At 39.0% G+C, this 26,440-nt stretch overlaps 1 protein-coding gene across 2 annotated transcripts in view; it reads right to left on the bottom strand.

Moving 5' to 3' along the window:
• Positions 1 to 26,440, bottom strand: part of MAD1L1 (mitotic arrest deficient 1 like 1) — a 349,790-nt gene that overhangs the window by 292,318 nt on the left and 31,032 nt on the right. For both annotated transcript variants that reach the window (XM_035339410.1, XM_035339411.1), the window contains exon 10: positions 20,781 to 20,867. In XM_035339410.1, the coding sequence (XP_035195301.1) occupies positions 20,781 to 20,867 (87 nt within the window). The remainder of the gene's footprint in view (positions 1 to 20,780; positions 20,868 to 26,440) is intronic.

The raw sequence follows: 26,440 nt of genomic DNA, 5'->3' as shown, positions 1-26,440 counted from the left end.
AATTCAGAAGATACAAAATGGATATCTCCATACCAAAATATCTCCCTAAGTGCAAAGTCATTAGGGGAAAAGGGGTTAAGAAAATCAATTATGTCCTTAACTTGCTCAGTCACAAAATGCGTATCAAGAAAAAAATACTACTCTCTTTAAACAGCTGTCATGCAGCAAGTCACCCAAGTCACCTTACTGATGCACTTCTCTGCCCATGAGAAATTATTCTGTGCACACACACATCATCAGATACTACTGTTGTCCACAGAACAACCTAGCTAGTAAAGCCCTATGTCCTTTGGATTTTTGTTGTACATCTGCTAACTCTCCCTGTATGGTAATAAATCAAATACCCTCCCACGTCACCCTTATCAGCCCGACATTGCCCGTGCTTCCTCTCCTCTCACCTCCCCACACTCCCTTCATATTCTCTACTGCTTAAGAACATGTGGGCTAGAGAAAGCACATACTCTTCTCCCTGCCACTCTCAAACTAAATTGAGCAAGCCAGCTGCCTTTGCATTTTGCTTAAGTGAAAGCAAGATACTTGCTACCCTCCTTTTTGGTTTTCATAAAATGTTGTGGCTTTAGAAGACCTTCCCAGCTCTCAAATTTGACCAAGCTAGCCAAGAGGTTGAGAAAGGAGGGCCACAGACCAACAAGCAACACACACTTCATTCCCATATGAAAGTAGCCCAAAAATTATTTTCCCTCTATTTTCAAATAAGCTTGTCTGCCAGACTAGAAAAAGTCTGCCATGATGCAGTCAATGCAAAAACCTCAAGACCTCTGTATCTGTTTGCCAGCATGGGATTAAAACTGGCGCCCACTGGGGACAGAACTTTGGTCTCCTACATAGCATCCTGGCAAAACATTCTAACCTCAGCCAGACATTTTAAAAGTCCATGGAGACTGCTCATCAGAATGAACAAGCACCGTTCTCCAGCCTTCTTATGGAAGACGCCGACAGGAATAATTCCGGTAAATTAGCTAAAGGATAGAAAAGCTTTTCAGAATTAAATGTTCCACTCAAACTCCATTCTGATTAACAACAACTAATTGCTAGGTTGCCCAAAAGCAGAATGCCACTTCCAGCATTTGTCTGGATAGCTTAAAAATGCATATAGGTCAAGGAAAAATATTTAAATAGGGAAAAAAAAAAATCTTTGAACAACAGACTGATTTCAAAATCTTGAACAAATACAGCTAACAAACAAAGGAACATGATCTCATAACGAACACAAAGTCTGATCTGAGCTATCAGGTAGTGTAAGGATCCAGGCCCTGTAGCCATAATAGTCTGGGGATTTTCTGGATGTGCTGACCACGTAGGATCAAAATTCTCCAAGGCATTCACAGAGAGATCTCAATTACAAATTGAAAATCCCAGCAGTCCTGTTGCAAATAAGTCAACAATCAAGGCAAATAGGCCTAAAAATCAAATTAGTTACGTTGTCCCAGTCAACAGATTGAGATATGATTATTTAGCAGCTATGTGAAGCACCTTCTGAATGTGCTTACAATCCCAAAACTGATGGAAACCCTAAAAAAAACTGGTCACAGTCTTCCTTGATAAGGGCTTTTAGATGAGTACTAGCTACTCAAGTCTTTGATCATGGCCAAGCAAACATCGCTCCTCTTGTATCTTTCAAGAACGACTAGCTTATTCCAGCTACACTGACTACAACCGTGATTACTGGCCAACCTGTACCTTGTCATGCAACATTTGGTAAAGACATAAAACTAGAAACCAAAGGAATATCCATGGTGCACGTACAAAATATCTGAGATGTAGCCATCTATGGAAACTCCAGAGCAAGGCAGGCAGCACAAGAAGAGCAGGACTCTCAGGCTTGGCATGAAGAATTCTCAGCAGATCGAGCACGCGTGCTCCTAACATGGGATCCTAAGCACAGGGCAGGCTCTGAGAGATCAAGGGTCAGCTTGGGACAAGAGGAACAAGACCAGTGCTTAATCTTGCATGCATTACCCAAGTACAAGCCTTGCTCCTGTAGGGAATTTTCATGTAGAACAGATAAAACTTTGGAATATGCTGTGGATATAATAGAAGAGTTCTATAAATAATTCTCCTCTTCATTTAGAGAAACATTCAGCACTTACATTTTTGCCAACAATGGGTAGGAAGGAAGCATTTTGTCCATTGATTGACAGTCCTTTGCCCTGCCTAATACTAAATAGATAAAATTGTGAATACAGTATTTTCAAAGAAGTTTAAGGAGGTTGGATTTCTTTCCAACATCTGGAGGTTTGACAGAAGCAGACAAGTACACCGTATTTCTGAACATCATCAGCTGACAGCCTGCAAGAATACCCATGCTTTCAGTAAATCACATTCAGTATTTTTTTGGTAAGAATTTCACATGGTCCTGTAAGTTATATTTATACGATCTTCAGTGTAGTGTCATGTTTTAATGAGTCTTATCAAATAAAATGCTCAAAATATTCTTGTTGATAAGAACCGTAAAACTGTGAGCCATTATTAATCACAAGCAGAAAACAAGCAACATCTACATCACGCCACACCTTACTGCTGCTACAATGAGGTAAGTCAATGCTCAAGCTTCCGCAGAATTGCTGTTTCTGTAAGTCCCTCTTATTGTCACCTCCTCAAGCTGCCCAGCAATACAACAGCGCTGTGCATCCCATCCACGTTCCACCCCAATGAGGTGGAAGCCAAAACCAATCAACGTACGGGGAAAGGTACAAAAGGTACATGAAATCTGAGTCTCGGTGCTGTAAGAAACAAGCACCAGTAAGATTGCTTCCTGCTGAAACCATGATTAAATTATCGCTGTCCTTTTCCAGACAACATTTTAAAAGGTGTTTGTCCTTGCTGAATACCAGACTAACTGAAGTGCTTAAAATTTAATTTTAACAGTGTCATATATGTTCTTGGTCATTTATGTATTATGACCATAACTTAAGAGTTAAGGATAGTAACGAAAGAAGCTCATTCAATTAGTTTTTACACATGACATGAAAAAGAATACATATTTTTAAGATTACCACACCACATAACAACTATGAAGAAAATACGATGTGAAACCATATAATTAGCAATACATGTATTCAAAATTTATTTAGAAAAGGATTGTATACTATAGCAGCAATAATTAATGTCTGGACAAAGAGTGAGCAAAACAAAAGGGCAAACAAAAATACCAGTATTTGAAGACAAAAGGACTTCTGACAGGAAGTTAGGATTTCACAGAGGCGTTCCGAACTACTGTGACATATCAAAACACATCAGATAAACAAAAAGATATCAACCTTTCTTCAGAAAACATTAAAGATAATTCATGAACCAACAGGAGAAAAGCAACCACGCAACGTTTTAAGAGTTGGGATATTTAGTTTGCCATCTTGTGGCTAACTACTGAAGCTTTAACGTGCAGTTATCCCGACCGCAGAGAGCTCTAGAAAAACCTCATTAGCAAATGAACAATATATTCCCCAATTTCTTCATTTACATTTGTTTATCATTTTTATTTCTCAATTATTAATAGAATCAGATACATTAATTACTACAAAAGCAATTCACACAGATGTGAGGATTGGTGTCCAAGGGGACTTCTGTGCTTTTATTTGAAACATTTAATATCTGGAACAATCCTCTTTCCTTTTTTTTCCTCTTTTTTTTTTTTAAGCTACTTCACATGCTGTTTTTCTAGGAGCAGTAAATACTTCCCAAAGAGAAAAGGCAACCACAAAAGCTAAGTAACTGCCAAAAAAGACTTTAGTCCAACTTGCCAGGATCTCATTTCAAATTCAGTGGCAGATGGATCCTCACCAAGAGGGACACACACCTAGGTAACTATGTCCGTCACTGATGGATTTATCTCCATCCCAACCAGGCAGAAACTCATACATCGTATGTTTAGTTACGGAGGTTTTGACCCAAAGAACAAATGAGATCCAAAGCAGGAAAAAAAAAAAAAAAAAAGGAAAAAATTATATTCCCTATATTCCCTTTGTTTCCCTTCTGAGAAGATCACAAATGCTCAGTTGAAATTGTTATCTCCAGGAAACTGTCCAGCTTACATCACCAGTAGTCAGTAGCATGGCTTAATATTTTGCCCTGCAATGCACCGGATGACATTTATTCGTTGTCCTAGTTCTGCCTAGGTCCAGTGCAAAATGAGAAGAGCTTTATGAGCCCAGCTAGGCAGTGCTCCTTTAGAAATATATGCAAGGCTCATTTTCAATGAACACCGACTAAAATGCCACAAATACTAAGCAGACAAACATAAAAAAACATCCTTCTCAAAAAAGAAAAACAGTCCTCAGAAGCTAAATGAAGACTTGGACAAGTAAGCAGGCCTCTACCTCTCCTTTTCAGTTTCTTCCCCCATACCTACAGCACACATCCATGCATAATCTAACCTGGTCTAGGCACTCACATTCATTTCTATCTTTCCAACATTTAACTAAACTACTCATTTTTTAATTGTCAACCTGTCTAAATAACTTTGCCAGCAGCACTAGTAATCTCTTCCATAATTATAAGAGATACTAAGAGTCTCCTTTCATCTTCCAGTGAACATAGATTTAGCTGGTTTCCAAACACCTGCTGTAATTTATTATCCAGGGCTGCTTCTTGCCCTGGGCAGTATCTTTTCTATAATTCAGCAACATGCTAAGTGAGGAACCAACAACGCTCCGTACAGCAGTGGTACATCACTTTTTTTTTTCCCCCCAGACATTCAAATCATTTCTCAATACCAGGGAGAATATTTCTTTACCTTTCTAAGCTACTGCTACATACCAGAATTAGTTTTTTTTGAACCAATGAGCACCAGAACTTCTAAAACATTTTTCTTCATCTGAGTATACAGGCAGAATGTCTTTCCAATGGGCTCCTTACTCACTAAACTGTTTTAAAGTTCGCTGTATGCACTCCATTTATTAAGTAGCTTAAATGATCTACATCATTCCGAGTCTTGGTGAGCTGTTATTAGTCGGTCAAAATTTGTTCTTCCTTCTATTCCCAATCACCTTCAAGCTTAAATTTCACTTGAAACACTCATTTCCACTTTGTAGATGGCCGAATCAATGGAACATATGGACCTAGTACAATGATTAAAAATGGAAGGCTCTCTCCTTTAATATTACGATCAACTAATCAAGCAGAAACTCAAAGCCAACACGATGAAACACTAACACCACTATAAGACTCAGCAAACTCAATGTTTCAGCAATTTGACAGAACTCAGAAAAATCCAATGACTAGCATCACAGAATATGTCACACAAAACAAGAAAACGTATTTCCATCGAAAAATGGTTTATGGCTCTGGGCCACCGTCTGTCTCTCGTGGGCACATCGAGTGATTTGGCTAGCTCTTAACTCTCTTGTGTGCTCACCCCTTAATGCTGTATTTCTTATCTTACAATCCCTATTGACATAAAATCTCTTTCTACTTTGTACCCCGTCTGTCTTCTGCTTCTGCCCTATTAACTCATGTCAATACAGCAAAGGGAGCAAAATAAAGCAGCAAAGTCGATTCTTATCCGTTGCATTTTTGTGCAACTGCTGCAATGAAGAGGAACAAATAGGTCAAAATCAGGGACGGCTCACGGAGCTGCCCCTGCTCTCCAGCCACACTTGGCATCAGATCCGACCACAGCTTCACTTTCCTGCGGCTCACTCAACAAAGGAAGTGGCTGCAGAGATCAGAAGTTCATCTTCCAAATTAACATGGAGCATCCTGACTATTCACAGCAAAGACCACACGCTGAAGCAGAAACTGCTCTAATCTCACAGTGTGCTTTTGAAAATAAAAGTCGCTCACTGAATACAAGTTGTCGTTGTCTTAGGAGAATTACAAACAGTGGTGTGATTTACCAGACAGTCCCACCTTCTCTCCTATGCTTTTTCTGCCCTTCCAAAACTGCACTTTAACGAAATTGCCAAGTATCTCTGGGAATAAAGGAATGCATCATCACTGAACACTTAACTGGACAGGATGATCTCTTTTCTTCCCCAATCCCTGCAACAATAGGAACACTAGAGATCTGCAATTCATAACAAAGAAGAAAGCATTTATCAGACAGAATAGAAGAGATTAAAGCATTGCTACCTCTGATTGAATGACCACAGTATCACATTACCTCTGCTCCTGCTGCTTCAGAGGAAGTGATTGAGCCCTGGCACAGGGGCCTTGCTGAGTGAGGAAGGGGGCAAATCCTCTCACCAGAATTTTAATCTCCTGCTTCTGTAACCTGCAAATCATTACCCAGTGCAGCAGAGAAAAGAATGCTACGTGTCATCCAATGGTCTCCCTGCTGATAATTTCTATATAGAACAGTTTATTTCAAAAAGATCGTATAACATATTGCAGCTAAAAAAAACAAAAGGGCAAAAAAGAGAAACGAGAAAAAGAGAAAAATGAAATTTTAAAAATTAAAGACAAGGATGAAAAGAGCCTGAGTGAAATCTCTGACTGGGGAGCAGTAAAATACATTAACTCATCTTGCCAAAATACATGCTGCCAAAGACATTATTTTAGTACCTTTTATACATACCTGGGCTTAACTCAAGCCTCATTTCTCCTTTCCAGTGGACAGTGTTAGGGGTCCAAGAGAAAAAGGTAAGAATCTGAGTGCTGGATTGATTTCCAGATGAAGAGATCTGTGACTCCTCTCCAATTCATGATAGTTTTCTGCTTAGCAGAGCCCACCATTGCACACAGAGCCATTCCAGAAGCACACCAGACCTTACTGCTGACTGGACAGGATGCTTAAATTCAAAACTCACCCAATATTAGAAAAGGAGATTTTGACTTTCCTTTGTCATCACAGTTGCAAGAACAAAGTCTCTAAAAAAAGAGGAATCCTTCTAAATTATAGAACTGTTTAGAGACAAGTCCATCAAGACATATAAGCCTACCATCCTCTAGAAGATGTAGAAACATCTCTTCTGTAGAAGAATAGAAACATTAACACCAGCATGTGTAAGATCGCTTGATATACTGTGAAAGTTGTTGTTTTTTCCTCCAAGGAAGTGTCATATTTTCTTTAAAAAAACAATCTGTACAATACGAGTAAAAGTAGGCTACTGTTAAAAATCTTACAAAACAACTTTTTTTTTTTTCTAAATTGCTGGATTATGGATGTGGATTTTCAAAATTTCAGAACCAATTCTCACAGCAAGCTCCTAGCCCTCACACTAACGGGGAAGAACCTTAATAAAATGGCATACTCCAAAACAAATCTGAGATGGTTTCCAGGATGATTAAAAGGATGCAATAATACAATTATTTAAATAAATGTATTTAATGAAGTTCTGTGTCCAAGTTATATGACAATGAAATCATTTGCACAAACAAAAAGCGGGCCTTTATTTATCATGGAGATTACTGGCAGCCTGTAAAGTCATTAAATTTTACTCTGAGGCTTAAGGTTTGTGGACAGAGGATTCCAACATGCTAACTGTGCTTCCATCGGCACCAAGTTTAAAGCAGATCCATGACATTTTAGAAAAACAGTATAAGCTTAAATTGCCTGTTCATGAACAACTTGCAGAATAATGAAATTTCAGTATTAAAACCTGCGTTAACCAACTGCCATTGAAGGGTGCTGGTTTAATAAATTTTGACAGACTAAGCTGCGTTGGTTTTCTGTTTTTTAAACAGAAGCAGCAACTCAGTCTCCATTCTGATACAGAAAAGGCTCCAAATTAGGCTTGATCAGTCTCTCTTTCCTCTGTGGTTCTCAGTTTCTGTGCAGAATGCACAGCTTGGTATGAAGTGGCTGCTAAGAGATGAAGGTTTGTGACAGAGCAGCTAGAAACTGACACTCACAGAAATCAACAAACATTTCACAAGAACGCTTAATACCCAGTAAGCTGTGATGAAATCAGTGGATAGAACTAACAGACACCACCACAAGCACCAGTTTTTAAACAGTTTTAATACAATAGGTATTAAATGAAGTTCTGACCCACGTGCAGATCTCTAAGACCAAGCTTTCCATTCTCTGGAGGAAGTTTAAAAGCCAATATTCAACAGTTCAGAAATGTCAAATATATCCATGAAAGCATACTCGAATAACTCTCTCCCTTCCCAAGCTATTTTAGCTTTAAAATGCAGGAGAGGTAATTGACTTCCTGAAAGCAGATGTATGGAATCTTTAAAAAAAATACAGATCATGAGTTGCAAAAAAACTAATTGTAATTAGTAGAAAAACTAGAAGTGCTCATAGTCTCCACATCAGTAATCCCATCCTGGGTTGGACAGAGACCCTGATCTACAGATTGCTTGCTTGTTCCTCCCCTAGCTCAGAATTTATAGAGACAGGTCCATTCATAGCTCTTGGTTAAAATGAGCAGTCAACTATGAAGGGTTTCAGCTATACCATGTAATATACATACATATATATATATATATAGATATATATATGCCATGTACATCATATAGCTGCACACGAGAACTTGCTGAACCTTTTCATGAAAAGAAATAGAGCTTCCCTTCTTCTTCTGATTTGGGTTGATGCCTTAAAAGCATAAAGAGCTACTCAGATGAAAGGAAAAGGAGGATTTTTTTTTTAAACAATGAAATTCATTCTCAGCCGTGACAGGTTTTCTTTAAATATATATATATATATTCCTGAACTGTCTTCACTAAGCAGATGATCCTAGAGTTTCAGTTTAAGCTTTTCAGTGACTTCCAAATATCTTCCATGCATTAAAAACCATCCCTGCAGTGGACAGTACCTCTTGTTTCTTAGATTTTATAACCTACTATATTAAAACCAGTTTAAGTGTAATAAAGCCTGCAACACTTACAGCTAGAAAATATAGGAGAACAATAAAATTAGCCAAGTATAACAATAAGGGAGTCTTAAACATCCTCTGCTCACTTTCCAGGGACAACACACACAGAACAGTCAAGGACTACAAACTCAAAAGACATTTAAATCAATTTGAAATTCAAACAACCTTTTCTCCTGCCTACTAGGGACTCAAGGGACATTAACAGAGACTTGCTCTTCTGCATTGTTTCCTCAGGTTTTCCTTCTTGCTTTCTAAAATTTGTTTATACAAGTAGTGATCTGAAATATTGATGATTTACTCATCTCTCATATATGGTTTTGCCCAGCTGCAGCTGGTTTGCAGTAATGACATACCTTCTCTCTTCACTTCACACTCCACCCCCTTCCTGCAGGAGATGGAGTTGGAACATGATTTTTAGATTGCTCTCTATTTCATCCTACCTTACCTAATCTCTCATTCATGTATTATGTACTATCACAACACATAATGTTACTATCAAATAGGCAAGTTAGAGACATCCCACCCATAGCTGCACACTATACTACATAATGATACTGGGTAACACACCAGCAGGTGCACATCTTTTTCCCTGTAAACTGTGTCCTATTTAATAAAAGGAAACAAGACACTGTATCCTGTCCTGTTAAGTCCAAGTGGTTATTCAAGACTGAAAACAGATTTAGCCACAAGCACCAACACTCTGCACTACTAGGTATCAATAGCTGGCCTTTTCCAGCATCGGCAGAGCCTGCAGTACTTACTCACAAGCACCAGAAGCAGAAACACCACATCTCAGAAAACATAATTTATCCTAAACATGCTTGGACAAATGAAGCAAAACTCATTCAACAGTCATTGTAACAGCAGGTTTAGACTTGCTGCTGCAGCTGACTGCCCAGAGGAGATAAGTCAAACAACATGATAAAATGATTTTATTGACAGTATACAAAATAGTATTTTTGGTTAATATAAAATTGAAGTTCTAGCCACTTAATTGCAAGTCTGACATATTAGTGCTGAGTCAGTGAATCGCAGCACTTATTGGTATATGCCTCCAGCAAAAACATGACCCACACTGTATCTGTTTCTAATGTAATCTGTTTCTAATATGGAAGAAGTTCATACTATTAATCATTTGTGTTCTTAAGGTATCGAAAAAGTACCCAAACCCTGGTCATACATCAGAACAATTTAGGGTGTTTCTCACAGATATTAACAACCTTTTTATCTCTTCAGACATCCCCTCAGTTCTACACATGCCCACTACCTGCTCTCTCAAATTGTCTAATTGATTAATCAAGTTAAACTCAGAGCAATTGTTCTCAACATGTATTTAGCTTGAAGGCTTCTGCTTCTACCTCAGATCTGAGTATTGGCTGTGTACCCAAACGTATGTCTTTCTTCTAATCCTATCAGTTGGTCTAATAAAAGGTATTACTTCTCCCTACAAACCTTGCTTTGCTGATTCTTCTCTGAATGATCAAAATGCACTCTGCCTTCAACCAGCTCCAATTCTGACACCAGTACAAGCCTCATAGAATGAAAAACCAAGGCATAAGACCCAGATGAGCAAGTTCACTCAATAAATTAGGAGGGTGATGCAGCCAGATAACCTGTGTTTCAATTATATCCTTGATGTCCCAGGATTGAGATTCTTTCTGCTAAAGGGGATGCAAACAGCACTGCTCTATGCTCCAGCTACAAGAGAAGGTGACTGCAGTCTGGCTCTTTTAGTAAAGATGCATCACCATAAATGATACATTTGGTTTCCAAAAATCAATTAGTGCATTGCCTTGGTGACAATTTTTACCTCCACTGCAAGGTGCAAGAAAATAGAAGTATTTTTTTCATTAGCATAATACATGGATATGCAATATTTTGTCAGTAGAGCCTCGTTTAAGAACAAAAAAAAAAAATCAAGGCTTTTTTTTTAAACATACACTTTTATTGGTATTATATACTTTGGACTCTCTGCAGTGTAACTGCCATAGGCTAGATCTGATAATCCTTTATTTGTACAGCCAGAAAGGGACACATTTTGGTTTATTTCCATAAATATTTCAAAAGCTTTTTCTGGCTGAGAAACAGAAAGCCTCTTCAGTGGTTATTTCACTCATAAGAATTTGATTTCTATTGCTTGGATAAAAGAAAAGTTGGGGGTGTTGTCGTTTTTGTTTTGTTTTAAACTAATTTCCACATCTTAACACTGAGAACATATTTTAAAACTTATGAATATGTGAATGTTGTTTTAAATATTGAAAATATGTAAAAAACAGTACATACATAAAATACGACAAAGGAAATTACATTTTGCTAGAACACCATTCCAAACTCTTTCAAAGCACAATGTTTAAGACTTCTGACCAACCACCCAGCCTCTAAATGGCAGATCCTCTGACCATTTTTCTGGTATGGCCAGAGTGAAAAAAAAACACCGAGTCACCACCAACAGAATAACTGAACCAGATGCCAACCTTTGGTTAAAAACAGAGAAGGAACCAGGGATGAAACGTGGGTTCCATCATGGTCAGTGACACCAGGAGTCTGTGCTTATCTTTTTTTTCCTTCCTCCAAGAGACTGCACTGACTGCTTTATGAAGTCTTTTTTCCCTCCCTTATACCTACAGACAAATTTAGGAAGAAAGGAAAAGAACAAGAAACAGTAAGCTTCTGAATGAGTTAGAGGGAGAAGCAGGAAGAGAACGAATAAAACGCTGAAATTACAGAACATGAGATCATCACATGGGCCCGGATAAAATGACCTCTCTTTCCAACTCCATCCCAGCTCCTTTATAAGGAGCAACAGGTTCCTGCCAAGCCATGCCTGCACCATGGAGCTGTCAGGATTTCTTCCAACGCCAGAGCATGGCTGCACTGCTATTGTCAGAGAACAGCCTGACTATGGCACTGAGACAGAGGGAGCGAAACTGACAAACTGAGAGAAATGTTCCTCCTCTGTGCTGCCCATGCAATAGCAAAGCAACCTGCCTGACTTTTGGGGTCACAAAACAAAACCCACACATGAAATTTGCTTCAACAAGACAGCCCATGGACAAGGATGGCGAAACAAAGAGACACCATGGAGGCTCCAACACCTCATCAGGATCTCTCTGGTGTTTAGCAACAGGCCTTATGTCATCAGGACAGTTTCCTATGACGGCCTTGCTTCATTTCCCCATGGTCAACTCCATCAACCCAACTACTCTTTCCTTAACCAGATGCCTCAAAAGCATCCGAGGCTTCGACGAAAGCTGCAGCAGCGCCGTAGTAACAGGCGGCATCTGCGCTCTTCAGAGGCAGAGTTTTGGAAACGGGCACATTCACATCAAGACATCCTGCAGCTTGTCGTTTCTTTCCTTTCACTTGTAACATTTTTTAAGCTAATTGGCTCCAAAATTTATAATCCCGGTGACAGCAGCCTGGCTGTCCAAGGAGGGGGGGGGGGGGGGGGGGGGGGGGAAGCAGCTGCCAAGGCTGCCGGCGCCATCTTGTGTTGGCAGCCCCTCAGTGCAGGCGGCCCTGCCTCGCCCGGGCGGCTGAGGGAGCCTTCCCCTTCCGAACACCGCAGGCCGACTTGGGAGGTTTTATGCAGACTCCAGGAAAAAAAAAAAAAAAAAACAGGAAAGGGAAAAGAAAAGGAAGTGCAACGAAACCCACCGAATCTGAAAAGGAGAAAATTAAGCAGACGGGGGGTGGGGGTGGGCTGAAATGCAATTACAGCGGAAAAAAAATGTGTTTCACCATTAGCATCCCACAATAAGAAGGTTTGTCAGGCACCGGTTTAGCCTACACATGTTCACATCCGTCAGCATTTCCATGATAAATCCTAATTTTCGCCATTGTTGATCACATTGAACTAAAACTTGGTATGCAAGTTTTTAGCACAGATGCTCAAATAAATTATGCACATTAGTCATTTAACTTTCAGAGCTGCGAAAGAAAGCTGCTTTTTGGTGGTGGTGGGTTTGACTAATTTATGGCAAGTTTTTGGGTGCTTTTTTTTGCCTTACACAGCTAAAAAAGACAAGGCAGCTATTTTTTATATTTTTGATTAAACACTTCAAGCTTTTGTACAAATGATAAAACTTGCATATTATGAAAAATATCCCTAACTAAAATGCCCTCCCCCCACCAGCAGCATTTTCTCCATTTACCATATCGCACCATGGTCCACCTATGAACATATCCATTCAAGCAAACACAGAATATTAAAATGAAAACACATAATGAAAATATCAATAACAGCAGTCTGAACAAGTCATGCAGTAGAGCTGACATGATCCAGAAGATAAATTGTTAAACAAGCAATTAGCTGCAGAGCTGAACAAAGTTTACATGCAGATACAATCAACTGATTGAGACATCCCAGCCAAGACAGTATTTTTAGACTTAACACTATTTTGTATACTATTTGAACAGACCCTACTTCACAGCAGCTACAGAAACCTAGACAATTCACATTTACCCCTGTAAGATACCTCAGTGTATTCTGGCTATTCCTTCCTCTCCCCAAAGCATCAGAAAACTATTAATCTGTTTATAATAAACGATGTCCTCAGATACTTTTTTAACAATCCAGTCTTTGATGCCCCTGTTATTACAGCAACAGAGGATATTCAGGTACATCATAAAATTCATTCTGCATTCTGTCCCCAATCCCTCTCTGGCTTGACTACTCAAAAAAGCTATAATGCAGTTGTAGCAACAAAAAATTGACAGAAAAAAACTGTTACAAACAATCTTGTTTGTTGATAACTTGCCAAAAAACACAAATGGGCAGGTACTATGATTTCAAAATACTATACAGAAAGAAATAATAATGCACATGATGCGCTTTTAGTAGCAAAAAAATGGAATAAAATCTGAACAGGTACGGATACATAGGAATTAATGTATTTCAGTTACCTTAAAAAAAAAGGGGGGGAGTACAGACTAGACAGGACATACAGAGTGGAGATAAGTTTGTTTATGTTCACATGTTCTTCTGAATCTGAATGTGAGAATATGAGAAATTCAGGTCACTGTATTAAACTACTCAACAGAACCCAAGCAAGCAAATCTTCTCCAGAAACTAAATTTAGACTTCTCAGGCCATATTCATCTACTGTGTCCACAGGACTTCTGACTTCAAGACTGATTTTGAAGAAACTGGCAAACTGAAGGGCCTTCCTCTTTTCCAGCTCACAAATTTTTCAAGACCTTATTGCCTTTGCAATGAGTCAGAAAAAGACAAATCCCTGAGCACTAAAATCTTAAAAGTACTGCAATTCCCAAAGCTCTATACAAAGCATGGTGACAGGATGAATTGAAGACTTCACACAGTACTACTGGCTTCAAATTAGAGTACTTCTGTAGTGCTGCCTTTTGCATAGCTGAGATTATAGTTTCTCCCTTTGTGTTCGCATCACAAATATAACACAGATGTGGGGTATTCATCCTTTGCCCCATCAGCCTCATGTAAATCGTTAGTTTGATCATAGCACCTCTCTGCTAAAAATACAAAAAATGAAGATGTGTAGTAAGTCTTGACTTCAAGTTACTTCAATAAATAGCCATAGTTTCTGAGAAATGTAAACTGGTAATAACATACATTTATTTCAGCTAGGATTTTAGGAATTTTACTGTCATGTAAGTGAAAGATTTATAGCACAGATGTGCCTCACATAAAAGAAATGCTAGGCAGGCTCCTTCACAAACTTTTACAATGCAGATCAGCGTTGAAACATGGACTATCTGCTATTCAGCATACCATCAACAATAGTCTACGCTTTCTATCAAATTAACTTTTTACATTTTACACATTTCTCTGGTCAGATAATATATACTGTTACCTGAACACCCAAAGGGAATGTTTAATCGGCATCTCCAAAGGAGCACTAGCAAGTAAAAGTTGCCATTCATTCTAGTCATAAAAAGATACACAAACAACAGGGATGCTAGCATAAACACAAAGGGTCAATTACAACCCTAGAGCAAGAGAAAACAAGAAAACAAAAGCACAAACACAGTTAAATAGCTTTTGCAACTTGTAAGAGTGATCAGAGCATTCCACAGGTCTTCCTTCCTTGAACATTCTGGTCTCCAAGAAGCACAATTAAATATAAGGGAAGAAACCAGTCTCCACAAAGCTCCACGCTGAAAGCATGGTAAAATTATAGCCATTATCTGTCCCCTTGAGACTGCTTTTTAGGCTCTCTCTATATACTTCCTTTTCAGTAGAACAAGAGATTCTTCCCTGAGTTTCAGAACTAAAGCTGCCTCGTTTCCTGAGGACTTTGCTCTCCAATGGTGAATACTGACGATGGTATGTTTCCATTTTCCATACCAACAGCATGAAAATAATATCCATACCTGTACTACAAAAGACCACAAGCCTTTGCAGAATTTGGTATAGCAGAAGTTGCAGATGGCGATGCTGCTGTGGCATGAGAACAATGCTTACTCACGGTCAGTCTCAAAGCTGAGTGAGCAGGAGCAAAGGACACACAATCTCAGACAGGAGCCCTTCTGTCAATGTGGTATTTAAGAGTCTTTTGCTTGCATGGCTCAGATACCCAGCAAGGGATGACCTCACGTTGCACAAAGATGTTTCAGTTGTAGCTGGATACCTGTTTTCATTAAACTTGTTGGAATTTATTATTTTTGAGACCTGTACCATCTGCCAAACTTGACAGAAGACAACTAGCAAGTTCAAAAGTGTAGGGTAGGCACAGACAATCTCATCTACATACACATACAAAGCGCAGTAATAAGCCTCACTTCCTCAGGAAATCAGGCTAAAAATGGCACAACCATGAAAAGCAAAGGTCTGGGCAAAATCCCATGTTTTTAGAATTGGAAGCAAAAGTCAGTGTCTTGACTAAATTATTTTTTGTCTTCCTATTTTCTACTAGGAACTAACTATTGTACGATGGAAGAAAAATCAGAAAAGCTTTATATCTACTAAATTATCATTATGAATTACCAGATGTTGCCTGGAAGCTAACTGTTTGAATATGTTTATCTGGAAAGAGTAGATGGATCACTTAACGGGACACTACCAACTACTTTCTGGTATAAAAATTCTGAAGGAAAGAAAAGGCAATACCTACTAGTAATTTCTTTATAATATTACTCTATAAACAAATGCAGAACCTGCCAGCAGTTAATATTGCCCCGAAGCACTGTGCATAAACATTTGTCTGGTATTAGGTACACATACACTTCCACATATAAATTAGGGTGCAATGTGCCATATAGTTGCATAAGAGAGAAAAAAAAATCTCTACCTTGTCCTATATTAGACATTAAGTGCTTCTTTTGATCACAAAATAACTCATAAAGTCTATCAAAAAACCAGCACTTTTCTCTCTGCCAGATAAAAGACATTTCACTGTAATTAAACTTCTGTCCAACTTTCCAGATTACAGGAGGAAGTCTGACAGGCTCTATTTATATTTGTGACTGACGCTTCTTGGGGCACCCAAGGAAAAGAAGATGGGCAATGGATTTACAACACTTCTGAGCTAACAGCACTTACAGAGATGGATGGCTCCATTCTTATTATTACTCATTCAATGTGTGCGGGTTTTTTTCATGGAAAAAATCCCCGCTGCCTCACTCAGAAACATTTTCTGTTCCGTTTGCAATCTATGTTCCACAGCCTTCAATGGTTCAGGTTTTTATTTCATTTGTAAGTGATAATACACACGGCAGGTTGTTTGGGTAAGTCAGCTTTATGCTATTTATATGAATAAAGGTGTAAACAGTCATATCTCTTAAGAGAAATCTATGAACACTTGAAGGAGGAAAATTCCTTTCAAACACATTCTAACTATCCCTTTTCACATAGGAAACTATATGTCAAAACTCATGGCTGGGTTTCTGATGCTTGGTGACAGGAATAAACTATCAGCTGTAAGATCCCAACATTAGGATCAAAGATTTATTGCTTCTCTCTCTTCCTTCAGGTGTCCTTTATTATGTTAAGGGTACTAACTTCACATTTCCTTGTGTTTGACTTCTACAAGATACCTTCATGGTCCAACATCACTATTACCCGTGAACAGCAAGAACAAAAGCAAAAAAGAAATTATCACTTTGGGAAGGACCATAAGTAGCCAAGAGCACATTTTCATAGCCTGCCTTTCAGAGTTGAATCCAGCTGTAAGCCGTGTCATTCCTTTATGGTTAGCTATTTCAGAGGACAACACTGATGACGAGTAAGTTTTCACTACATTTCAAATTCTAGAATGCTTTGCCATGATCATTTTAAGAAGTCCTTCCACAGACACACATACTGAAATAGGATAGATAAATATGCAACTTTTCCCACTTCAAAAAAAAAAAAAAAAGTGCAACTACCACATCGTTTTTTCTGTAAGACAAACACTTATAAACCTCTTGGCCAACACTTCATATTACAAGCTACAACTACTGGTCTCTCTTCCTGAAAAAAATATTTCAATGCCTATAACATTTACACTCTCGGGGGGAAAATGCAGTTAAACCAATGATTTACATGGTTAAACTGACCCATTATTTAAACACCTTTCCTTTATTACCTTCTTCTAAGCAGAAGAGTAGGTATGCCTCTTGCTACCAAAGTGGCCCAAAGCAATGTCCTCTTGAGCCTTTTAGCCTGTGGATTGTTACCTGCGTTCTACAGAGCTCCAGGACACTTCCCGCTGTTACTGCTAAATGTGTAATTTACTCTATTTACACAACTTGCAGCAGTACACTCCAAAATAGCAGTGAGGTTCCATCTCACATTATTAATGGCACTTTCAGTGACATTACTCAGCAATTGTGAAGTTGTGAAGAGGAAGGTGAGTTGCTGCTATTTACATCTTCAGTGAAAGGGCGACCCTCTCCTTCTTCCCCACGGAAGGTTTTCTTCCCTACACAAAAAGCAGCACGCTCCAAGGGGTTCTACACAACTCAAGCATGAAGCACTTGGCGTTAAAATAAATTGATTTAAACTCACTGTTCAGGAAATTCAGTCCTGTGGCACTGTCTGAAAGCCTCCAGTCTGAGTAATACAGCAAATATGGTAGGCACCATCATTTGATCTCCAGGAGGCCTTGAGACACTGGCAATTGCACAGGTTACACAGAGATCAACACCAAGGCTGACTTGTCATGATGAAGCCTTTTTGGGTTGTAATTACCTTCTACTGCTTTTTTAATAACGGAAACTGGCACTACATAGTACATAGTAGCAACAGGAAAGCAGCTCAAGACTGGAAGTATGAGACAAAATAAATTTAGCCTGTTTAGTGAAACCATGTGCCATTCAGAAAACATTGCTAGCAGTGTGACTGCATGCCATAACCTTCCACTCTAGACCACCTGAAGTATGCTGTGAAGCAGCTGAGCAACACATCTGTCTGTAGTTCTGGAGCAATGGATGGGAACTTATCTAGCAAACTGGACCCTTGTGCCATCTTTTCCATGTCTGGCTTGTTGTCTGAAGTCAAGTCCTGCCGGTGTATGGCTGCATTAGCCGTGAACTCCAGCCTCACTACCAAGCATCTCCCCTCACCAAGAAGAAATGAGGACTGCTCGTCAGGCTGGGATGTGAATAGGAGCTGGCAAACACTTACCGCAGTCACTAAACAATGCAGGCAAGGTACGAGAATAGGGAATAAAAACAAAGTAAAATGATTGCAGTGGAAAAACAGAACGAATACCCAGCTTGCAAAAAACCCTTCCAGGTCCTCTTCCACTTGTGTTTTAAAGCTCACTGATGACCAGAAGTACATTCAGTGCACGCAGTCTCAATACCAGCCATCTGGGAAGAGGGTTATATGACCAGCAAGTGAGGCTGCTGACTAATAAAGCCTTGGAAACCTCATCCCTGCCCTGTGCTAGTGCTCAAAGGGGAACAGCAAAGGCAGACTGAACTGTCACTTAACTGTCTTTAACATCACACTCAAATATCTTCTACTAAACACTGAGTTTTGCACTGTAGCAACCTAGAACTATCTGTGATCCACGCTTAATTGCCAAAAAATAAACTCAGATGCCAGCTTCTGTTAATATTTCCTTAAGTAGCTACCAAACCATTAATTTTAATGGGAAAAAACTAAAGCTTATTAGGGTAAGCAAAGTTTATTTGCCTTGGTCCTGCACTCAGCTCTTTACACACAGAACCAGCAGCTATTTATAAAGTCACACATAGCACCATCAGGACTGAAGACGTAGCAGATTTAGGGCTAAAGAAGCTGTAGCTGACAAGACAATAGAAAGCCGAATAACTGCTGGGCTCAATCACTAGAGGGAGTTATGATCACACACTAAGTTACTGTAATACCCAGACCACTCTGAACACAATTAAGAAACAAATAAAAGAAGACCATCAGCTGAATCTGGATGTCATTCAAGGGAAAACAGAAAATTAGATTTGCTTCTTTAACAAGGTTTTATTTCCAAAGACTCGAGACCTTCTCCTGGGAACTTTCAAATCATCTGTAATGAAAGGTGTTTTTTTAAAAAAAAGTATCTTATTGCCTACATTTTAAGACTGAATAAGGTATGTGACAGAAGAAAGCTGAAATTATCACTTTTAGAAATTACACGCACAGTGTTTCATCAAGAAAATGTTAGAATTTTAATTTAAGCAGCTTTACAGCCCATTTCACTTGAAATCAAAAAGTAATCTTAATCATGTTTTTATTTTTAAACTAAATTGGCACAATTACATCCAGCATGAACAGGCACTACCAAAAGGCTGCTTTTTCAACAGATGATTCCCTTTGGCCATTAATAAATTTAGAAAAAGCATTTCTCTGACAGGCTGTGAGAAGACAACTGTGGGGAGGGAGGGAGACCAGTAACTCAAATATTACCACAATTCTTTTATTTGATCATTTAAGAGTTTGGGGGGGGGTGCTTGGTATATTTTTTAATATATTAAATGCCTTTAAAAAAAATATATTGGTAGGGTTTTATTTTCCCCCTTAAACTTCTTAGCAGAAGCCACAAAACAATCCGGCTGGCTGCACTCAGGGGAGCTTATACTTGGCTAACAATTTTACAACTGACTAAACACTCCTGTTAATGGCAGCAGCGCGCACAAAGCTTTTAACACCCAGCTTGAATTCTGCCCATCATCAGTAAGGCGGAGTCCATAATGCGATCATCTCTCGAGCCAAAATCTACCACATACCTCAGGAGACACATTAGCAAATGCAGCCCAAGACAAATAAAAGCACTTGTCCAGTGCTCAATTACACAGAATTTGAATGCTTTACATTCAACACATTTACAGAGAAAGTGGAAATTCTCCACACTTCTCTTGCTGAGACAGGGCAGCTAACACCTTGGCAATGGATACAGCCCAAGAACTTTTTTGAAAGATGGAGGTATTGCTTTTAAACAGGAACAGCCAGCAGGTTCCTAACGCGAGGAAATAAAACTGTGGAAAGCAAGAATACGTGCACCGAGGATGAGAAGCATCCCCGGGTGCTTTCTGGCACACTAGGGAAGTGTGTTAAGAAATGTTGTGTAACCAGTGCAGTCTGGAAAGTAAAGCTCTAGAAGATAAATTCATTTCCCCTAGGAAATACTCACTTGCACACCAGGGCAAGGGCTTAGACACCCTGTAGTTTCCCACACATATCCCTGCTCTATAAACCAAGTGCTCCTCCCACAGTCTCGCAATGCTTGCCACCAAAACTATAAATGTGGTTATCCAACCCCATCTACACAAACCAGTCCTCTGACTAGTCAGATCAGTCCTCAGGGCTCTTACTCCTTTCCTACCCCAAGATCATCACTTTGCACATTTTGCTGTGGCATTCTCTTTCCAGATGTGGTGGTCTGAGAAAGCTTCTTACTTCTTACAAACACTTCAGCTCATAAAGTAAAGCTGGATAAACTCACCACATCCTCCCACAGTTCATTTTGCTTCCTGCAAGGATTTAAGTAAGCAGAAAAACTCTTAATCAACGTGGGAAAGAACGATAGCTTCAATATGGCAGTGTCTTGCTACCCAACAGCCAGTGGTATCACTTACCTGTTTGTGATGGTAGAGTTCTGCTCTTTCAGCACAAGCTCCCTTTGCTGCAGGGCCACAATTTGCCTTGAGAGATCATCAGGTGTCCTACACAATTAAAACAAAATAGAAACTTTAAAAAAAAAAATACTTGTTTAAAGATCACGTTCCATATAGGACCACAAAAAAGTCTCACAAAAAAGAGAGAAAGCAATTGCACCAGTCCAAAACTGCTCCATCCCCTAGAACAACACAGGGTTTCATCCTCTCCAGAACACATAAAAGCCTGCTTAATTAAAGCCATTGCTGTACACTGTAATCATCGTCCACCTCGCAGCACCTCACCACTGTTGACTTCAACCCACAAACCAACTCTAAAGCCATAGAGTCTGCAAGACCAAAAAAATTCTTCAAAGCAAAAGGTCTGCATAAACACTCGTACCAGGTGAGCAGAGAGCTTAGACCTGAATGCAGGCACATGTTCACTTAAACATACGTACGAATGTGTTCACAAAGCAGGGTTCCCACACATTTCCCAGTGTGCTGACCTCCGGGTCCTCCATGCGAGCACTGACTACAGGGCCAAGTATGACGCAAGCCACACTTCCACATAGCCCACGAGCAAGTAAAATCCATCCTTTTCTCAGAATCTCAGCTCTGAAGGGCTCAAATCTAACACTAATTTTTTTTTGAAGTTAGAAGACTTGGGTTCTTTCTACTGGCATATAAATGGAGAACTAAATGATAGCATATGCCAGGAAGTGGAAGACAGTTGGTTTTGCTTGTTCCACAAGGTCTGCAGGAAAAAAAAAAATAACAGCTAAAAAACCTTACAAGGCCTATAAAGCTACAATCTGATTTCAGCATAGGTTCATTAGCTTCTATCTGCAAGAAGTCCTCTGACTCAGATTTTTTGTTGTTGTTTTGCATGAATTAACGAAGCAGATGTTCTCTTTTGACCCTCGTTTCTAACCAGAAAATCTAAAAGTAAGGAAAGGATAAAGGCAACTGTCTTAGTGTTGGTAAGAAAAAAAGGGTTGTGATTCCCTTTCCGCTTCAGGATTTTCCACCTGCTAGTCACCAGAAGTTTAAAAAAAATACAAAACACCAACCAGACAGAATGAACGGGGCATGCTTAGTCTGTCTGGCACAAAGAAGCTGTAAGCAGACACGCTGATTTCCATACGGACAATTTTTGTAGAGTTTAATGCCAAATCAACAAGGCTCTGAAAAATACAATTCTAAGCATCTCAAATTTCACCCCAAAATAGCAGATTTATCACAAGGATAATATCAGGCATCTCTTTTTAGCCATGTTGAATGCTTTCCCCCAGCACAAGTGTTTGGTCCTTGTATCAATGGAATAGCTGAACAAATTTATAAATGCCCAGAACAGTTTATTTGCCTCAATATTATTCTCATGTTCTCAGAAATTCGTACCATAATGTATTAGGACTCAGACAGAGAACTGAAATTAATCCAGTAGTAAAATGAGATGGCATTATAAAAGCCACAGATTTCTAGTAATGGTAGCTACTGACAGATTTCCAATAAAAAAATCATCCTCAGCTGTTAGGCGATTCAAATCAACAATCAGCTTCCAACCTCAGTTTCTGCAACTGGCGGCGTTAGGTTTGTACTTATTTCTGGAGGATGTTTTGCTGGCATATTATACTTTTTTTTCTTTCTTTTTTTTTTTTTTTTTTCTAAGTGGAGTGGCACAGATATAACAGAAAACAAGGACAATGGGCATTAATCCCCTCTAAAGAATTAACTTTCTGTAAAACCATGTGATATGGTAAGGCACAGAGACATCCCTTGCATGCACTCTTACCAAACACCTTTACTGAGAGGTTTCAAAACCTGTTTCTGAAGTCCATTTCCCATCCTGATCACACAGTTTGGCAAAAGCCAAGTTTACCCAGTTCCAAGCACAGGAATGGCACTGCATGCACAACGAAATTAAATCAGATGAGCTTTCCATTTGAAGAGAACTGCTCAAACTCCCAAACTGCATCCAGCCCTCGGTGCTGTAAACAGCCCGCTCATTTCACAAGTTTCTGAACACAATGACACATTAAGAGAGAAATTTGTCAGCATCCCAACATACACTTAACATGTTCTGGCCTCGAGAGTCTGTCTGATGGGCTAACTGAGTATAATTTTTGTTAAAGCTCCAGCCATTCCCTATCAAACAGTCGGTACCTTCATTAGTATTAAAACGTCAAGAAGTCAGCTTTAAGAGAATCTGACAATCCAGCTTACCAGCACCACTGTTTGGGGGCAGTTTGAAACTCTACCCTCACATAAAGATATCCAGGACCCCCTTTGTGAAAGCTGCAAACCCACTTTGCATCAGGCATGCAAAATCCTGGGTAGAAAACTACACACACACTTAATGGCAAGATTCAGGAGCAGCCTGAATGCTATGCTACGTAATTATAACGGCAACACGATGAACAAATGACAAAGTGGTTTGCAAACAGTGAATGTAGATTAACCCAACTCCAGTTCCTTTCTCCTGGGTAAGGCACTAGGAGCCAGAAGCACATTTCCTCTGTCCCACCATCCCAGCCTGACATCCTATTTCCTCTGACAGTAACATTTAAGCAAAATCAAAAACCAAACAAATGTGAGCATTTAAGACTGATCTGGAAACAAGGGTGTTTTGTGGGTTTTTCTGGTCTTATATGTTCCAATTAGTCCAGCAAAACTTAGCAGCAGAATAAGGCAGTGGAGGTACAGAATTACTGCTTAGCAAAAAGCTCTTTGACTTCCTTTGAAGTGCAGATAATTTGAAAAATAGCAATTTGAGAACAAGAAAAACCTGAAACTGTTCAAATGAAGTGAAAAATTAACTTAATGGAATATGTCCAAATCACTTTTCTTCACTAAAGGATGTTCAAGCCCCCACTGGCATTCTTCTTCATTTTAAACATGGAAAATGGCTTATGTAATATTTTTTCTTATGCACACAAGCAGCATTTTATTGACACTTGCTATAAAGCTCTGTTGGGCTCTATTAGTTAAGGACCAATTACCGTTGCATTATCAACTCTGACAGTTATGCACTGAGAACGAGCTGTTGAAGTAACATGAAACCATGACGCAGATGAAAACGTTTTAAAAAAGTAAAATTTTGATTATTTTTTAATTTATAATTTATTAGAACGTCAACTTCTTATCGCTTCTATTAAGTACTTCAAACTTCACAGCAAAGGAATAGATTTGATTATAGCTAGATATCTGACGTTAAATTTTAACTATGGAAGTACAAGACAAAAATAAAACTAAGCAGAGAAATCAGCCCCCAAACAACTCTTTTCCAGGGACTAAGTTCGTCTCCACTTTTTTTTTTTTTTTTTAAATATATAAATAAATGTGTTTGGAGCTTCAGAACTAATAATGCATACTAAATTACTCAGAATACCTATTTTTGGAAGTCTCTTGAATGAGCAATTCTCTATAAAGTTTTAATTCAGTATGAAATGACACACAGATTTGTCTCTCAACTAAGTCATATTAAACCAAAATGGAACATCCCAGATTTTTGGCTCCACATTTTAGATGGATCCATAAACTTTTACACCCAAGCACAATTAACTGATAAAGACCAGAGACAGAAGTCTTTGCTAAAAAGTGACTAAAGTGAATTAGGCACAGGAAGTGAGAGCACACCTGCTTTTTTAAGCCAAAATAATTTTTTTTTTTTTTTTTTTTAAATAAAGATATTCTCCTAAAAGTACAGAATCTGAATTTTGTTCCTTATGTGCTTTTATATTATACATAAAAAACACAGTAAGATTTTGAAGGTTTCCTCTCCCCAAAAGAACCTTCTCAATTTTTAAAGAACAACTTCAGCTGCTCCTTCAGCAGAACAACAACGGCATCTGAAGAACAAACACAGAACAATAACATGACAGCAACAGATGAATTCTGAAAACACATCTTAGTTATTTTAAATATTTCCGTGTGATTAGAAAGGCTTTGGAATGCCTCTGCCAGTCTGTTCCTGCATGTTTGAAGTGAGTCCCCCAACAAGCCTCGCTGTATACTTGAGCTCTGCAACTGCTTTAACTCCTTTATCTCCGACTTACAGGATCCCTGCTTATTTCTCAAGCTTCACCAGGAATTCCAGAAGCAGCCCAGTTCCTGTGCTGGCTTGCCTTTCAAGAAAGTACAGCGAACAACAATAATCACATCAGGACATACAGACCTCCCAAAATACAGCAGCACAAAGTCCAAATTAAATTTATAATTTGGTCAAACTAACTCAAAGTTTCTATCAGAAAACTAACCCATTCACAACACGTCCCTCTCCTCAAACGTTTGTCGCCTTCCTGGTAGCGTTCCTGAGCTCCTCTGCATCGGACTAAAGGGAAACACTGCCACTAAAATCTGGTGTCCAGACGTGGCAGCTCTGAGAGTTAAGTTTCACAACAATACTCCTTTAGCCAAAAAACCCTCTCGAGCTCCAGCCCAGGCAGTTACACCTCTTTGTTAGTTTTTTAATGCCCACATTCTCCCTTTCTATTGCAAACTGTGTTACACTAAACCATATGGTACGGAATCTGCTACACGTATTGTTCACAAAAATAAATGAATTTTCAAAATTTCCTAGACAATTAGGACACTGTGTGTTGTAACACTTTGATTAAAATGTGTTGAAGAGCAATCATTTGCCTTTATTCATTCAAATTACGGTGCCAAGAGCTGTCAAAAAAAGAGAAAGACTAAGGTATACCTTATAGTTTCCCCCCAAAAATTGCATGCTGAATAATTTTATTTCAAAAACAAAGCAACTGGAGGAGATCTGAAGGGTAAATGGAAGCAATAATTCCCTTGATTTAGAAAATAAGCCTTGTATTTGAACAACTTACAAGAAGAACTAACAAGAACAACTTATTTGTAAAACAGCATTGAGCATTTTTAAACTGTCCTGACAATTCCAGAGACAGTTAATTGATGTCTCTTTTGAAATAGCTGCAAAATTAGCAATTAATCCAATCACCTCATAACTTGAATGGAAAAAGGGGAGAAAACGCTCTTAGATTCCAGTCAATATGCTTCCATGGGTTTTAATTAAAAAGTTTTTTTTCCTCTCAAAGTTATTGATATGGCATCACAACTACTGATCCTTCAAGTTCCATTTCTGCTTTAGAAATATATTTAAGAGCTCAAAAAGATAAAATCCATCTCACTTTTGGGGGAGGGGGGGGGGGGGAAAGCACCTTATCATTTGGCTGTCACTTTACATTCCAGACTTCTTTCTCATTCCTACCACTGCTCTAATAGCGAGCACAGAACACATCACTGAAACCTGGTAAGCATACACGTTGCATAATTGAATGTAGCCTTGCATGTGAAGGGCTTTAACAGGCCTCAGGGAGACGGAATATTATACACAGTAGTATCAAACCTGTTGATTTGCGAGTTAAGATAGCCCAAGTTTGCTGTTGTTTCTTCCTTCATCCAGAAGCCAGGTCCTTGCATACGGAATCACACAGCCTGCAATTTAGAGGTCTGAGAGAGGTCGTGGTGAAACAAAAGCAATTTTCTATAGTTTGATTAAAAAGCGTTATGGCATAAGGGAAGTTGCCTTTTTTCTTAGAACACAGCAAATCCAGAGAGTGTTGCCTTTCCAAATGAGATCCAACTCATACAAATCATCACTGGAGGCT

Source organism: Oxyura jamaicensis, chromosome 14 (assembly GCF_011077185.1).
Source record: "Oxyura jamaicensis isolate SHBP4307 breed ruddy duck chromosome 14, BPBGC_Ojam_1.0, whole genome shotgun sequence".
Taxonomy (NCBI): Eukaryota; Metazoa; Chordata; class Aves; order Anseriformes; family Anatidae; genus Oxyura; species Oxyura jamaicensis.
The sequence above is the reverse complement of the archived record's forward strand: the minus strand, read 5'-3'. Positions and strand labels throughout refer to the sequence as shown.